At 62.3% G+C, this 16,989-nt stretch overlaps 1 protein-coding gene and 1 long non-coding RNA gene across 6 annotated transcripts in view; one reads left to right on the top strand and one right to left on the bottom strand.

The window, feature by feature from the left end:
• Tmprss6 (transmembrane serine protease 6) overlaps positions 1–16,989 on the bottom strand; it is a 43,610-nt gene that overhangs the window by 10,995 nt on the left and 15,626 nt on the right. For 3 of the 4 annotated variants that reach the window (XM_078052793.1, XM_078052791.1, XM_078052790.1), the window contains 10 exons: positions 16,397–16,533; positions 15,139–15,251; positions 14,740–14,849; positions 6,637–6,848; positions 6,314–6,412; positions 5,367–5,480; positions 3,437–3,553; positions 3,146–3,314; positions 1,872–2,143; positions 132–268 (listed from right to left, as the gene is read on the bottom strand). In XM_078052793.1, coding sequence (XP_077908919.1) covers positions 132–268; positions 1,872–2,143; positions 3,146–3,314; positions 3,437–3,553; positions 5,367–5,480; positions 6,314–6,412; positions 6,637–6,848; positions 14,740–14,849; positions 15,139–15,251; positions 16,397–16,533 — 1,480 coding nt within the window. The remainder of the gene's footprint in view (positions 1–131; positions 269–1,871; positions 2,144–3,145; positions 3,315–3,436; positions 3,554–5,366; positions 5,481–6,313; positions 6,413–6,636; positions 6,849–14,739; positions 14,850–15,138; positions 15,252–16,396; positions 16,534–16,989) is intronic. The other variant, XM_078052792.1, reaches the window with a different exon arrangement.
• On the top strand, positions 3,279–8,447 carry LOC120887622 (uncharacterized). Of its 2 annotated transcripts, XR_013440282.1 has the most exons (3): positions 3,279–3,417; positions 3,511–3,612; positions 6,333–8,447. It is a non-coding gene; the product is annotated as an uncharacterized LOC120887622 (long non-coding RNA). The 2 variants fall into 2 exon arrangements; XR_013440281.1 differs by lacking the exon at positions 3,279–3,417 and having other exon boundaries at positions 3,424–3,612.

Here is a 16,989-nt window from a genome sequence, read left to right as displayed (position 1 = left end):
ATCTTTGCTGGGAGGCTCTGAGGCCCCAGCAGGCTGATGTGCGTGAAGGGCCATGACCTGGGTGGCAGGTGGCAAATGGCGGGTGACATGAGCATTACCCTCCTGCCTCTGGCCCACGGGCCGGGAGTCACCTGGCAGGCATCCTTCTGGCCTTTGCGGTAGCCGGCGCACAGCATGCGGGGTGTCACCTGGTAGTGGTAGGCCTCGCCGCACAGGTCCTGCGGGACCAGCTGCACGTCCACCTTCTGCAGGACGTTGCTGGTGGGGCCTGCCAAGGGGCCAAGGGCGGGGGAGAGATGTGAGTGCCCAGAAGCCCCATTCACCTTCCGCCATCTCCTGGCACCCAGCTGCTCTCCCATCCCCTCGTCCTGGCTCCTCTGCGGGGCTAAGCCCCCAGGCCTGTCTGGACTAGTGTCTTCCCCAGCTTCCCCTCCCCGCCACCCACATCAAGTGCCTCCTGGCCCTGCTCTGTTGCGCCCCCCGGTGGGGCTTCTAAGCACCCACCCAGGCGAGCCCTTCCCAGCCCAGAACCTCTCCGGGAGGGCTGTCCTGATCTCCTGGGATCCCTGACCAGCACTGGAGTCCTCAGCCACTTGGTCTCATTCGTCTAGGGCAGGGCCCAAGTGTTGGGGTTTTGATGCCCCCAGGTGGTTGTGAAATGCATTTGACGAGCCAGTGGCCCAAGATTCCCACAGTGGCCTGTAAACCCCTGCTGTCCCCCCACAGCCCTTGCCCGGTCACACTGCCTGCCCCCCACCCCGTCCCCCTGGCTGGTTGCTGGTCTGTCCCACAGTCTTCCAGCCTGACACCTGCGCCTTCACTGAGAACACCTCCAGTTCCCCTGGACGCTGCTGACCACTCCTCCAGGCCCCAGCCCTCCCACCCTGCGCCTCCACGTCCATGTCAGCCACACCACCCCTCCTCCAAGAACGTGCTTTCAGTTTCGATCCCTGTGCCCAGCTTGATGCCTGGTGTGTAGTAGGTGCCCATCTATGTCGTTGCTTGAACAAATCAGTGAACCAAGCCTAACTTTGCCACTGTTCTGTGAGCAGCTAGGACATGTGACTTTTCACCTGAGCCTCAGTTTCCTCATCTTTAAAATATTTCTAGGGGCCCGGGGATGTGGCTTCGTGGTAGAACTCTTGCCTAGAGTGTGTGAGGTCCTGGGTTCCATCCCCAGCACCGCGGGGGCGGGGGCACCCTCCCTCCCTCCTGCCTCCATGCCGTCAATCATTGTAGACATTTTGCAGCCAGCACCACCAAATGAGGGCAAGGCTGTGGCTATGCCCGCTGATCCTCTGTGCACAAAACCGAGGGGCTCCAGAGAGGGCCAGCTCCCCTCACTGAGGTGGGGAAGGGAGAAGCCCATTTCCGAGAGCGGCAGGAAGAACCAGGGCCCTGGAGGCGGGCAGTCCTGGGTTCTAGTCTGCAACCCCCTCTGGCCAGGTGATTTCGAGCTAAGTGACTCGGCCTCAGTTTCCTCATTCCTTAAATGGAGCCATTGCACCCTCCCCTGAATGGGGTGGACTATATGAAATCACGTCCCCCAAATTCAGTCTACACGTGGGAAATGCTAAACACTAAAAACCTCCCCGACATGCCCTGCCTCCAGGATTTGCCAGGAGGGGTGGCGTCCCGGCCTGCTCCTTCGCCCACACAGACGCCCATGACCTACTTTTCCTTAAAAGCCTTTTCAAAGGGAAGGGAGAGGCCCGGTCATATTAAATGATGAAAATCCAGCCTGACTGAACCCCAGACCTGGAGGCCTGGGGGCGGGGCCCTGGGGCACCTGCTCCGCCCTCCTTCAGGCCCCAATGGGGCGGGAGACCTACCCTCACCCCGTGCCCCGCCCACCGCGGGTCCCTGCTCACCCCCCTCGCGCAGGGCGCCCCAGCCGGTGATCCAGCAGTGCAGGCCTGGCTCGAAGAAGTGGGAGCGCGCGGGCAGGCAGACGGGGCGCACGGTGGTCGAGCGCACGACCGGGTGGTCGAGCTGCAGCAGGGCCACGTCGTAGTCGTGGCTGTCCTCCTCGTGGTACGGATGCAGGACCAGGCGGCTCACCTTGAAGGACACCTCGCCTGGCCAGCGCGAGTTCTGCCGCACCTTGCCCAGAAACACGGTCCACAGCGCCGGGGAGGCCATGCTTCGGGGCGGGTGGGGAAGGTGTGGCTCAGCGCTGCCTCGCATCAGAGAGCCCTGAGACAGCAGCTTCCCACCTGGGACTGGCCCACACCCGCCCTCCCTGCCCTCCCAGCCTGGTCGGTGGTCGGAGCTGAGCGCTGGCCTGCGCTGCCCTGGCCTGGGCTCCAGCCCCAGCCTCCTCCCTCCCTGGACAAGTGCGCCTGTCCAGGCCTCACGCCCTCATCTGTGAGATGGGAATGGCTTTTTCCACTCTCATGTCCCCAGGAGAATGCAGGTGAAGTATTAGCCAAGCACTGGACAATATTTCCTTTTTCGTGTGTGCCCACTTTGCAGAGGGGCCACGGGAACTGGGCTTGCTTGTGGGGAGGGGTGGATCTGTGCGGAGGAATCAGCGAGGCGGTGCCAGGCCCCCTGAAGGGTAGGTCCACAGCCTTCCTTCACCCTGAGGGCACCGAGGCGCCTGGGAGGGGCTCAAGGGAGCCTGGTGGTCAGAGTGCACCCAGAGAGGGTAGGTACCTCCATGCCCAGCAGAGGACAAGAGGGCAGGCCTCTGCAGCTCGAGGGGCCTGCGGGGCCTAGAGCCCGGGCCTGGGGTGGAGGGTTCCACCTGCCACACAGACGGGAAAGAGGGCAGAGGGGCCAGGGAAAGTGATGGGGGGCTTCCTGCCCTGCCTACCACCCCCTTCCCAGCTCAGATTGTGGCGGGGTGTCAAGGCTGATGCCCGGCTCAGGCCGCCCCATCCTCTGCTCAATCCCCAGCCTCCAGCTCAGCCCCTGGCACGTAGTAGGAGCACAACAAACATTGCTAAGTGAGTGAATGACTCACAGACCCAACTTAACGACACCAAAGGGAAGCACGGGACTTGAGCCAGGTGCCCAGCAGCCAGGGGTTCCTGGTGGAGCCGGAGCCAGGTCGCAAGGGTCACAACAGCCTCTGTGTCCAGCTCCCACTCGGCCTCCCCGCCCCACAGCTCTTGTGGTCTAGCCCGTGTGGCCTCCTCACCTGTCTTCCTGGAAGCAGTGCGCAGCTGTGACCACCCAGCGGTCAGCGATGAGGGCCCCCCCACAGATGTGTCGACCCCGAACCTGGAGGCTGGCCTGCCACGGCCACTCACCCTCGGAGGACACGGCCCCACCCACAATGCGGCTGGAGGGGCCCTGGAGGCCACAGTCTGGAGGGGGTGGGGAGCCGGTGAGACCGGACGGAGGAAGAGACACAAGGGCAGGAGTCCCTCCCAGCCGCCCCACGGTCCCTGAGGCCCCGTCCGTGCGCAGGTGCTGGTGGGCAGCTCACCGCAGTGGCGCTCATCCGAGCCGTCCCTGCAGTCGGGCCGCCCGTCACACTGAGGGTTGGGCTTCTTCACGCAGCTCCCATCCTCACACCGGAAGGTGAACGTCCCACATGGCACTCCTGGCGGGGGACAGGAGGCCAAGGAGAGCTCGTCTTGGAGCCCCAAGAGACCTCCCAGAGTGAGTCCAGGAGGACGGTGTGGGGAGAGCCAGGAGGAGCTTGGGAGGTGGGTGTGTGGACTGAGGGTCCCCTGCCTCTCCCTGAGGACCCCTCTAAAGGCTGCACCCCCGGCAGCCCCCCCCACTCTGACTGGTCTGCCCAGAGCAGGGCTGCGTCTCCTCTAGGAGCAGGGCCCCTGGCCACAGCAGGGCGCCCCTCCTCCTGTGCCGACCCTGAAGGTGGAACTGGGCTCCACTTGTAGACTAGGGTCCCCAGAGCAGGGCCAGCCTTGGCCGACCCGTGAAGGCTCCCTGTCCCTGCCCAGCGCCCACTTGCTCCTGGCTGCACTTCACCTCAGAGCCCGCGGCTCCCGCTGCCTGCCCCGCCCCCCGCCGCCTCTCCTCCCCAAGGCCGGGAGCCTGGCTGCCCTAGGGAGCCCACCACGCCCCAGGCTTCCCACATCACTGGACGGACACCATGTCCAGGTTCTGGTCAAAGGAGTCACCAGTCATGTCCTCCTACTGACAGGTGCCCCTGGAGGGCGGGGGCCATGTCCCCAGTGATTTTTATTCCCACTCCCCTAAGCCCCGCCTTGTCTATCACTGGGCAGGCTGCAAGGCTGGTTGGCTGGTCAGTTACAAGGATGGGTGGATACATGGGTGGGTGGACGGGTTGGCAGATGGATAGGTGGGTGGGTGGGTGGGTGGACGGATGGATGGACGGATTGGCAGATGGATAGGTGGGTGGGTGGGTGGGTGGATACATGGGTGGATGATGGATGGGTGGGTGAGTGGGTGGGTGGGTGGATGAATGGGTGGAGGATGGATGGGTGGGTAGGTGGGTGGGTGGATGGATGGGTGGATGATGGGTGGGTGGGTGAGTGGATGGATGGATGGATAGATGGGGTGGAGGATGAATGGGTGGATGATGGATGGGTGGGTGAGTGGGTGGGTGGGTGGGTGGATGGATGGAGGATGGATGGGTGGGTAGGTGGGTGGGTGGATGGATGGGTGGATGATGGGTGGGTGGGTAGGTGGGTGGGTGGATGGATGGGTGGATGATGGGTGGGTGGGTGAGTGGATGGATAGATGGATGGGTGGGTGGAGGATGGATGGGTGGAGGATGGATGGGTGGGTGGAGGATGGATGGGTGGGTGGAGGATGAATGGGTGGAGGATGGATGAGTGGGTAGGTGGGTGGGTGGATGGGTGGGTGGATGGAGGATGGATGGGTGGGTAGGTGGGTGGGTGGATGGATGGGTGGATGATGGGTGGGTGGGTGAGTGGATGGATAGATGGATGGGTGGGTGGAGGATGGATGGGTGGGTGGAGGATGGATGGGTGGGTGGAGGATGGATGGGTGGAGGATGGATGAGTGGGTAGGTAGGTGGGTGGATGGGTGGATTCAACAGTGAACTCCCAGAACAGTCATTAGGAAAACCAGTAAATGCATAGTTCAGTGGATAGGGGGAGAGATGGTTGGATGACTCAGTGGATAAATGAATGATTTTATCAATCAATGGATAAACATGGTGATGGGGGAGACCAGAAGATGGATGGATGCATGGATGGACGGATGGACGGACGGATGGGTGGACAGTTGGACAGGATGGGCGGGTGAGTGCACAGACACTGATGGAGGAACTGGCACAGGTACAGAAAGTTGATTGATTGTTTGGTCCTGAGAGCCGAAGCCCTCGCTGGGGACGTGTGCTGAGGGCTGGGAACGCGGCTGCCCCTTGGGTCTCCCTCCAGATCCCCGTGGGCCCCGCCTACCTTCTTGGCACTGCTCTTCGTCACTGCCGTTGAGACAGTCGGGCTGCCGATCACAGACCCGGGACAGTGAGACACACGTGCTGTCCTCTTGGCACTGGAATGTGGCTCTGCACACTGAGGGGACAGAGAGGGGCCAGTGGGAGGACACCTGAGGACCAGGCTGGGACTTGGCCGTGGTGCCCATGGAGCGTCACAGCTCTTTCCCAGCTACTGTGCGCTTGAGTGTCACCACGGCCCCATGAGACACCCCATTTCGTTGGTACAAGCAGAATGAAGTGACTTGCCCAGTGTCCCCTGGCTGAGCTAGAACTGGCCCCTGGATGGTCAGTGTTCAGGGAGGAAGCCCCTCCCCAGCATCGCGGCCGGGTCAGCCTACAGGGGTGCTTCTCCGCCTCCTCCTGCTCCTCTCCCCCTCCGACTGGAAACTCTGATGGCAGTGGAGGGGGACATCGGCCTGGCTGCCTGGGCCGCGGCTCTCGGGCCCAGCAGCAGGATTCAGGGCTCAGGTGCTTTTCCAAGAAAGCCCTGGCCTAGGGGACCACCAGGAGTCCTCCCGGGCTGGGCACCAGAGCTGGCAGCCTGGGCCCTGGAGAAAAGGGACGAGGACTCCATCTGAGAGTGGTGAAGACTTGTCCCCAGGCTGCCCTGACAGTGCCTGCCCTTCCTGATGCCCCCCGCCCTCTCTGATCCTTCCTGGACATCTGGCCAGACCGACGGCCGGGTGTTGGCCTGGTGGTCAGAAGCCCCGAGTTGAGGGTTGGGAGACCCGAGTCTCAAGTTGTCCCTGCCACAGCCCCACAGGGTGGCCCTGGTGAGGCTCCTGCCATCTCAGCTGAGTGAGAGCCCCGACTCTCGGGTGCCGACAGGGGAACTGCAGGTGCCAGGTGTCGGGGCCTCAGCTGGCGCCGCGCAGGGCAGGCAGTGACCGAGGGCGAATGGAGGCTCACCACAGTTCCTCTCGTCCAGGCCGGTGGGGCAGTCCTTGATCCCGTCACAGGCCGGGACACAGAGGCCGTTCACAGAGCAGAGGAACTCTCCAGGGCAGGCTGGGCCACAGGAGGCCACGGAAGCAAGGAGGGCACCGTTAGCACCAGGATGCGCCCACACGCATGTGCATACACGTGCATGAACAGGTACAGGCCGGTGTCCATACCCAGACAGGCGCAGGCGCACACGTGTGGGCAGGCGTGAGCATGCATGTGCCTGAGGACGTGTGACAGCCAAGCACTGGCAGGCAAGCTACACACACACGTACGCACAGTCGGCCAACCTGGTAAGCAGCAGGGAGAGGCACAGGGTCCCGGGTCCCCTGCTGCATGCTGCTGGCCGTACTCACGGTCTGACTGATTGTACAGGCCGTAGTGCACCCGCACCCCGGGGCCCGTGAGCGAGATCTGGGAGGTGAAGTTGATGGTGATGCCAGCCGTGGTCACCACGGGGATCCTCTCGGCATAGGGCTGCAGGGTGCGCAAGCCACACAACCTGGGGGGGACCAGAGACAACTCAGGACACACAGCTGGTTTCCCAGTTCAAGGGAAGGCACAGTCTGGGCCCCTGTGCACAGATAGGGCAAGGACGGGGCTGCCAGCAGGGACAGGAGCTGCACCAGCCCCAGATCCTGTCTTGATTCCTCCTGGGGGTGTCTGTTCACCCTCAAGTCACCTCTAGAAAGCAGCCAGCTATGTTCCTCTCCTGCTCCAGAAGGTTCAATGGCTCCCTATTGCCTAGGGAATAACAGTCAAAGTCTAGATTCTCCCAGGCACCAGGAGCTCTGAGACTCTGGCCAGTCAGGGTCCTTCCCGGAGTCTCGCTTTCCTTCCTTATTATAAATGATTCCTGCTGACCTTGGATCCGACAAAAGGCTCCTGTGTGTCAGCAGGGGCAAACCGTCTTGGCTGACCAGTCTCTAGACAGGGGAGATCACTCCCCTTGTGCCTGGAAAGGCTGAGAGGCAGCGTTCCCCTGTCCACCTTGTCCGCCTGCTGGCTCCCCGGGGCCCTCTGGGCTTGATGGAAGGACGGTCCTTCCACGAGGACTCCTAGTCTGGGGCTGATGGACATTCTCCAGGCACAGCCACACTCAGGTGGGAACACACCTGCCCAGGGGCTCCCTCACGTCCTCCCGGAGGCCCTCCCCATCAGGAGGATGCTCAGTTGGAAGGCCAGGTGGGACAGCCCCCACGGGAGGTGGAGCCGGCCCCAGAGAACAGGCCTCACACGTGCCCCCACAGAGCAGGTGCAAGCGCCCCTGGGAGATGGGGCCCTCCCCAGAGCAGTGGGGTCCCTCCGTCCCCGGTGGGATACCCTCACAATACAAAGAGGGACAGCTCGTCCGCTCACGGGATGCCCCAACAGGCACAGAGAGAAGAAATCTGCAGCGGGGTCCCGCAAGGAACCCAGGCCCGAGACCTCCAGAGAGGGATGAAATGCTCCAGCCGGGAGCGTAGTGGAGACCAGAGGCCAGGGACAGCCCCAAAGTATGGGGGGACACCCCACCACAGACACGCCCCGCCAGCTGGCCACCTCATGCCCAGAGCCGGAACTTCCGGAACACCGCGAGCCAGACACTCAACAGCAGTCAGTCAATCAACCACCAACCAACCCCCAACGAGCCTCCGGGACAGCAGGCCCCGGCCTCCCCGCAACCACCTGGCCGGGAGGACCTGCTCTAGCCCACTTGTCCACAGGGCGCTGTTGAGGTGGAGCAGAGTCCTGCTGCTCAGGACCCGGCGGACGCCCTGGCCTGCGGGGCATGGAGCCCCCTGGCTCCTCCCCCACCATGAGCTCTGGGGACCGAGCCCCTCCAATGCCCCTCCAGGGCCTGGCCTGACTCAGGCCTCCTGAGAGTCCGTCTCCAGACCCACGGCCTTGTTCTTGACCTTGCACCCACGAGCAGGGGACCCCTGAGGATCCAAAGTCATTGTCACAGTGAGACCCTGTTGTTGGCTTCCGTCACAGTGATACGGCGGAACTTTCCAGACGCCACGTGAGACATGATGTCATCTAGTGCGGGCAGAAGCAGATGCCAGGGTCAGTGTGGGCTCCTAAGCCACTTATTAAAGAAAGTCGCAAAATGTGTAAATGACTCTTCCCTGTCGCCAACGGTATTTGGCTTGAGAAAGCGTAACTGATTTTCCACGGATGTTTTCCACATGAACACATAATAAGCTGATGATCATTTTAAAGGAGTCTTGGTCGTCCCCCTTCTCCACTGGGGTCCCCTCCAGGACCCCATGGGTACCTAAAATCACAGACAGTACCAAGCCCTCGATGCCCTTCCTCCCTGTTCCTACTTAGATGAAGCTAAACTGTAAATTAGGCACAGTGAAAGATTAGCAATAACTAATAATAATCTAGAAAAGTCGCGTCAATATGCTAAAATTAAGTTACTTAACGCTCAGGAATTATTTCTGGAATTTTCCACTTGATATTTTCAGACCTTGTGACAGTGGGTGGCTGAAACTAGGAGCAAGAGGAAACAAATGTAATAACTATTTTAAATGATCTTGGGTGAATTTCTAGCATTGTAATAATAGCTGTATGACCTTCACATGCAAGACCTCTGCAGGATGCTCGTAATTTTAATTGGAGTAAAGGGGTCCGGAGATAGAAAACGCTGACCTAGATGCCCCCAGCCCCAGCTGCACCGCAGGGGCACCTGGCACCACCAGGGGGCGCCCAGGAGCAAGCCCAGCCCTTTTCATGCTAAGACACCAACCCGTCCGTGGTTTTTAGTGGGACCAGCGGGCTACCACGGGTTGTTACCCCTGAGGCTGCCCAGGAAGTGGACAGAGACACTAGGGGATGGAATAAGGGCAGGGGAACAAGGAGTCAAATGGATCCCTAAGAGTCAAAATGGGGGTGTCGGGTCATTGATCCCATGGAGAAGCTGTGGGACACAGGGAGAAAACAGAGCCCCGTTGAAGGGAACGGAACATTTCAACCTAGAGAAGCTGCGGGGTTGCCTGGGCCTCGGGCAGGGCCTGAGGCACCAGTGCCACAAGCAGGATGACCCCTCTGCTGGCAATGGGCCGCGGCCGCGCTCCCTTCCCTGGGTTCCTGCACCCCGCAGGAACCTGTCCATCACGGCAGCCTTTGGTGCTTGCGGTGGAGCAGGGGCTGGGCTGGGGTCGTGGGAAAAGCCTCTCCTTACCAGGGGCCAGACAAGCATCCAAGAGGCCCTGTCCACAGCCTCTGCATGGTGCACCCTGGACACAGCCTACCCCCCGCCAACCCCGTGCAGGGCTACAGTCATTTTAAGTTAGCAGCTACTTCACATGATAACGGTAAGAGACCCTGAAGCACTGGCTGGGACGAATAGCCAGGGCCCGTGTGACCCCGTGAGCCTGCCCCAAGCAGCCTGGTCCCTCCTGGCCAGTTGCTCATCCTGCTCCTGCCGCGGAGGCTCCTGGGGGACGCCTGGCCTCTGGCTCCCCTTCCTCCCACCCACCAAGGCCGCCCAGGAGCACCCAGAAAGAGTGGCGGCTGCGCGCCCTGTGCCCCGGGGCTGAGCGCTGGGTGAGGGAGGCGCTGCTGCCCTGCGCCCTGCTGTCCCGCCTCTCTGGCTTGGGGGATTCTGTCCTTGCCTCACCAGATGGTGAGCAGGGACCCTGTCCACCCTGCCTGCCGGCAACCGCAGGAATGGGAGACTCCTGGGTGGGTGGAGAGGAGGGGGCACTCCTTCCGTCCTTCCTCAGGACAGGCTAAAGGGAAAGAGGGACAGGAAGAGCAGTGTCCCGCCCGGTGGCCAGAGCCCTGGACCTGGCCTTGCAGAACTGAGTTCGAGGTTTGGCACCTGAATGGCCTGTGTGGCCTTGGGGACAGGATCCTGCCTCAGACAGCTTTAGGTCTCGTCAGTAAACCGGGCGACGGAACCCCTGGTGCCGTGTTTTAGGAGCAATGACTGTGACAGCACAGGGCTGACAGGCAGGCTGTGGCCATCTGGGAACAGGGGACCCAGCCTCCACCACGGCCAGCACCAGCACAGGGTGGCCACAGGCACACTGGCCGCCCAGGGCCTGGGTGGGGAGCAGAGAGGCCCCCAGAGCCAGGCTGGCCACAGGGGCCCCGTCAGCCCAGCCGCCTGACCCCGGCCTGGCCTCCAGGGCTGGGAGCCGGTGGAAGCGGCTTTGCAGGTCATAGGAGAAGTGACATCACAGGAGAGGAAGCCAGTGAGGGACAGGTTCCCGGAAAGGGGGAAGCCTGCACTGCGGTGGCACCCAGGGAGGTGGCTTCTGCGAAACCCAGCAGGCTGCGGCTGCACCTCAGGAGGACGGGTCCCTCCACTGCCCCCAGGCCACCAGCAGGATCGGGGGCTCAGTGGATCCCAGCACCAGGAGACAGTGGGTCTAGAGAGGTCACAGGCCACAGGGCAGGCTCACGGCAGCCGGTGAGGGGCACCCTCGTGCCCAGCCTCTGGAGGCCGGGCGGGCATTTCCTGTCCACTTGCCCTGAGGGCTCAGGCACCCTCTCCCCTGACCACCCCTGGCCTCCTCACCAAGAAGCCAAAGGGCTGGGCCTCCCCACCCTACACCCCGCGCCCCGCGCCTGCCCCCCAGACCCACCCACCTCTCCACCCACGCCAGGTTTCCCAACAAACGCTCAGGCAGAGAATTTCCCAGCATCAGCCCAGAGTGACGGAGAGCGATCGTTATCAGCACCCAAGCAGCCGGGGCACAGCACTCCCCAGCACACGGGCCCGTCCTTCCCAGAGCCCCAGAACAAAACCAAGACCCAGGGACGACCAGGCTCCTGGGAGGCAGCGACCCCTCTGCCCTCCCTTCCCATGGGCATGCGGGAGCCTGGCGAGGGGACGAGGCTCCACTGGGAGACCCTGGCCCTGAGTTACACCCCGGGGTTGCTCTCAGAGGAAAGGACAAGAGGGACTCTGGCACAGAGCATGGGGGACAGCTCAGCCGAGGGGGAGGCCGGTGGCACGGGCCACGCAGACCGCAGACCTGTGCCCACACGCTCTGCAGCAGGCTGCCTGGCTCGACTCTGGCTTACAAGCTGGGTGTCTTTGCACTAATGACTTTGCCTCTCTGTGGTTTGGGGTGAGTTCCTGGAATTCATGTGTTAATGGTATTTGGAGGTGGGACCTTCAGGAGGTGATTGGGTAAAGCGGGTTCCATTCTCATGAATGGATTCATGGATTAATTAATTAACTGTTTAATGGGTCACCTTGAGAGCAGTTGTCTCCATGTGACACCCTCCACCATGTTATGATGCCATACGAGACCCTCACCAGGTGCTGGTGCCATGCTCTGGGACTTCCAGCATCCAGAACTGTGAGCCAAATAAACCTTTTTTCTTTAGGAATTATCCTGTCTCAGGTATTTTGATGCAGTCAGAGAAAACAGAGTAGGACACTGGTATAAGCACCTACTTTCTCATTGGGTTGATGGGACCGAAGAAGACAGTACCATGACCCTTATAAGCCTCAGTGCCCAACTAGTACAGTGAGAGCCAGGTATCAAGGAATGGTGGGTGTCACACGATGCTTCATTATCGAGACCTGTGTGTGCCAACATTCTCTATGCATTGTCTCATTTAATCTTCAGCACAGGGGGATCTGTTTCCCATCCCCACCCTTTTACAGGCAGTGCTGGGGATAGAATGTGAGCCTCATGCAAACGGGGCAAATGCTCTGCCACCCAGCCACGCCCCCAGCTTGGGGCACATTTTTGAGCTGAGTTCTGAGTGCTGAGAGGGAAGACCTCACCCAAGCAGAAAGCAGAGGGCCCTGGCCGGCGGCCTCCAGCTCCAGCCCCTTCCACCTCACGGCCCCGGCCGGAATGAGGTTCCTTGGGGGCTCGAGATCAGCGACGGCTTTCTGCTGGGCAAACACCTGAGATCGGGGCCTGGGCTGCCCGACCCTTGTGCTTCCCAGGTGAGGACGGGACATCCAGAGTTCCGCACCTTCCACTCACAGGAGGCCCGGGAGCTGGGAGTGAGGGAGTGGGGACCTGCCAAGCTTCCCCTCCTACCAGCCCCCACTTGGCCACACCCCAAAGTCCCTCCAACACGGAGCGGCACAAGAGGCCGAGTCCTGAGCCTCCTGGCCTCAGGGTCTCCACTGGACAGAGGGGAGGGTTGGCTCAACCGCCCGTCCAGCCCACACGTCCCCAGTTCAGGGCCCCCCATCCCACTGCACCTGTCCTGCTGCCCACAGCTGGGCCATCAGAGCATCGTCCATTTCAGACAGACTTTCCCCATCTCTGTTCCCACTCCACACCCCCCATGCCCACGGAAGCTCGTGAGTCCTGGGCCCCCCAGCAGCCAGCCCTCTGCCTGCCTGCTCGGGCGCAGGAAGCAGGCCCCCACTGTTCGTGGCCTGGGAGGGTGGGGGAGGCCTGACTGGACCCCTCTGGGTGCCATCTCATCCTGCTGAGACTCCCCTGGCTCTGGGAGACAGAGCAGTGGCATCCCCGGGGGTGGGGCCAAAGGACTCGCCCTGTGCTGAGCACCGAGCACCTGTGCTGGTCCTGGTGCCCGGCGGGTGGCGCTGCCCTGGGGTGGGGCTAGGGAGTGGACCCAGGTCCACACGCCCTCCTTCCCAGGCCTCCCTGAGATATCAGAGTCAGCTCTAGTGGCAGGAAAACACGTCACCTTCATTCACAGAAGTGTGAATCATAGGCCCATCTTAGGGTTACTCTGGGGACACTGTGGTGACCTCCCCCTTATCAGCTTGAGTGAGGAAGGAGGGCCCCTGAGGGAGCTGCGTGAAGGAGCCGGGCAGCCACGCCTAGGAACGCCCCGTCCCCTTGCTAGGAGGCGCCTCTGCTCCCCGGACAGCCCTGGCCCTGGCCACACCACGGGCATTTCTTGCCCTTTCTTTTAGTCATGGTCCCTGATAAACGGCAAAAAGCTGGACAGGAACGTCATGTCCCTTGAGCCTTGTCAATCCCGTCACTTTTGTCAGGACGGTCCTGTCTGATGGGGTCAACCAACAAGCAGAGCGCAAGTGTTGGCCACGGGGACACCAACTGCAGAACCCAAGAATCCTAGCATTCTAGAAACTTCCAAATGGAAGAGTGGAACATCGGGTGCTCAAAATCTGTGAAGCCCAGAAATCAAGAATTCTAGAATTGGGGCTGGGGCTGGGGCTGAGTGGCAGAGCACTTGCCTTGTGCATGTGAGGCTCTGGGTGCGATCCTCGGCACCACATAAAAGTAAACATAATAGAAAATAAACGTAGTGTGTCCATTTACGACTAAAAAATAAAATAAAATAAAGAACTCTAGAATTGCATCCTAAAAAAAATCCCCACCTGTTAGACCCCCAGAGTCCCGAGTGGGCTGGGAGGGCAGAGGCCCCCTGCTCGTCAACGTCCCTGGACAGTGGCCCTTCTCACAGGGAGGGAGCATCCAGGGCTCTGCCAAGGCTGCGCCAGGTCCCTCCTCCTCCCGGACCTTTCTCTCCCACAGAGGAGCGGGGGAGGGCCTCCTTCCCTCCAGAGGGCTCCCTCCCCTCCCAGCCCTTCCCCCAGCCTGGACCTTGCTTCCCTCCCTGGACAGGATGTTCCCCATGGCCCTGTTTAGACGCTGAGTCCCCACCCTCGGGATTGTCCCTCAGAGTTCCCTCCTCTCCCAGATGAAGGGGAACGTTCATGGGCTCCCCGCCTCCCATCGCCTGCCCCACCCACCCTCAGGACCAGCAGGGGCCCTGGTGGCTACCCCAGGGAGCACTGACCTGCATTCTGCTAAACCCCAGCCACTCTGGCCCTGGTGACACCCCTCTCTTAGCCAGATCCCTCTGTCTACTGTCCCCCGCCCCCCAGAGGGGCTGGCTGCTTCGTTACTAAAAGAGGGGCCGAGGGTGGAAGCAGAGAACAGGTGAGTGTCCTGCAGGGGACCCTCGCGTCCTTGAGTGACCCGGGTCTCTCTGGGAGCGGTCAGCACCAGAGATAGTGTCTGTCTTTGGCTGTGCCTGGGCAGTCGGGAAGAGGGAAGAGGTGCCTCGCAGGACTGGTGTGGGTCTGGGGGCCCTGAGTGCCTGGGGGCCTGTCCCCCGCCTCATCCCAGCCATGAACTCAAGGTGCCTGACCCAGGACTACAGCACCCGCGGAGATGCATCGCGGCCTCTGAGGACAAGTATGTGACTGAGACCCTGCAGCAGGAGAGGTGGGGCCGGGGCGGGGCCGGGCCGGGGCGGGGAAGGGGCGTGTCTGGGGCGTGGTGTGGTAGGGCCGGGGCGTGGCCAGGGCGGGGCGGGGGCGGGGCCAGGGAGGGGCGGGGCGGGGCAAGGTCCAGAACCAGCTCCGGCCTGCACCAGCTCCAGCCTCCACTGGCTTCCCTCACCTGCCCCTTGAGGCTCGAACTTGGGCTCCCAGAGGGGTACCTGGGGGGAAGGGGGAGAGTGCTGGGAGGCGGTACCTCCGGTTCTGGATCGTCCACTGGCCCTGGGTACACGGCAGGTCGTACTTCTGCCTCCGAAGAGCGTAGGCATCAAACCAGAGGGCCAGGCCGTAGTCCAGAGAGGGCACCTGGGAGGAAGGAGTGGGTCATCACCCGACCCGTGAGAGGGACCACGCCGGGACGCCAGCTCCCCAGACAACACTGGGAGAGGGCCGGCCACTGACAGTCACTCAACAGACATCCCGGTGACCATCAGGGAGACCCTGGCTGTGCCACACCCGACCCTGGCAGGATTGGTACCCAGACCTCAACCTGTAGGCCTTCAGCAGCACCAGACCCTGCCCTTCCTCTCCTGTGTCCCAGAGGCCTGTGGAGGGCTCTGGACCGAGGGCGGGCGGCAGTGGGGGCAGGGCTCACCGTGATGTGCCAGGAGCAGTGGGTGCTGGGAGAGTAGTAGCTGGGGAAGTAGGGTGTGCTCAGCACGCCCTGCGTGTCCAGACGGCCCTCCAGCGTGACGTTGACCTGGCAGGCTGGGCAGGAAAACAGGTATTAGGCAGAGTCCCTGGCCAGGAACCCCTGTACTTCCCATGGGGAGGGGGCAGCTTGCAACCTACACCTAGCCCCCATCCTTGTGCTTACGTGAGCATGAGCCTCAGACTCCTCATCTGTAAAGTGAGGGCATAGCTCATAGGGCAGCTGGTATAGACAGGAAATGCCCAAACAGCCTGGCACGTAGTAAGTGCTCAGTAAACGTGAGTCACTGACAGTACCCAGCCCTCAACAGTTCACAGAATGTGCTCACGACTGCGCCTGCCTCACGGTTATGATGTGAGGGGCACTTTCCCCTCTTCAGAGGTGAGGTCCAGAGGGGCTGGGTGTAGCTCAGGGAGAGAGCCTTGCCTAGGGGGCAGGAAGCCCTGCGCTTCATTCCCAGCTTCTCAAAATGTGAAGGAAGAGGTTCACAGGACACAGCAGCTACTTGTTGGAGCCCCTCTGTGAGAGGCTGAGGGCCAGGGCTCAGGAGCAGGGCCAGAGGGCTCAGCTGCCCTGGCCATCTCTCCTGGGGGCCAGTTTCTAACCCCCCAGTTTCCCCCCCACACGCTGTGCCAGAGGCTCCCAAGAAAACCCAGCTAGCCCTCACCCCCCCCCCCCAGGGCCAGCTGGGACCCTGGTCACTGTCAGAGACCCCGAAGTTGACCAGGAGAGGCAGGGGACCCTGAGTGGGAAGGAGCAGAGGGGGGACAGGTAGGGAGAAGGAGTCATGGGCCAGTGGCCCCCTCTCTGCTGGCCTCCCATCCCCAGCCATGGGAACGGGCAGTGGGCTCTGCCGGCCAGGGGACAGCCGTGGGTGGGGGTGGGGAGGGAGGGCCAGGGCAGCGGGGGGGAGGGTGCTGGGGAGGGTCAGTGGGCGCCTGGGGCGGCCTGAGCGGTCGCCCTGCGGTGGGCCGGGATGGCCGGGGCTCGGCCTTGCTGGAAACAGACCTGGTCCACAGTGAGCGGGGTCGGGGGGCTGGGGAGGGACGGGCCGTAAAAGAGGGGAAATGAAGGGGGAATGGAGGTAGAGGAGAGGGGGTGGGGAGCAGAGGGGCTTCCAGAACCTTCCTCCCGACCCAGCCCCACTGAGGTGAAGAGGCACAGGGAGGGCCCTGGGCTTCTGTCCCCCCCGGCCTCTCACCCTGGAAGGCCACTGGCTGCACGGAGAGCAGGAAGGGGTCGTAGTAGCTGTGCAGGCCCTTCTTCCAGACCACCGCCATGACGGCGCCCGACGCCAGCACCTCCAGCATGGGCTCCTGGCGGCTGCAGCCATAGGCCCTGCGGAGAGAAGGGTGGCCATGGCGGGCCAGGGTCGTGGGCACGGTCAGGGGGCCTGCAGGCGGCTGCTGGAGGCTAGAGGAGGGTGCACAGGGGTCTGGGCAGCGGTTCCAGGCCCAGGTTGTGATGGCTGCTGTGTGCACATGGTCAGGGGCCTGTCCCTCTCTGGGCTCGGGGGGCTGAGCAGAGGCCCTGCAAGTCAGGCCAGTGTCTGGGGTAAAGAGGCAGGGGTCCCCCAGACGATGCTTACGGCTCCTCCCTGAGAGCACCCCAGGTCCACAGCCCGGGCCACCGCCTCGGAATCCCTGTGATTCCCGGGTGATACCGACAGCAGCCAGCGGGCCCCTGAGACCCCCCACACCCTGCCTCCTGGCCTGCTCCGGGGATTCTAGGGCACCTCAGGCGTCCCCCAGAGCCTGCTGCCTGAAGACTTGGGCAGGTGACAGCGTCTTAGAG

The sequence above is a fragment of the Ictidomys tridecemlineatus genome, chromosome 6 (genome assembly GCF_052094955.1).
Source record: "Ictidomys tridecemlineatus isolate mIctTri1 chromosome 6, mIctTri1.hap1, whole genome shotgun sequence".
NCBI classification, from domain to species: Eukaryota; Metazoa; Chordata; class Mammalia; order Rodentia; family Sciuridae; genus Ictidomys; species Ictidomys tridecemlineatus.
This window is presented reverse-complemented; position numbering and strand designations above follow the sequence as displayed.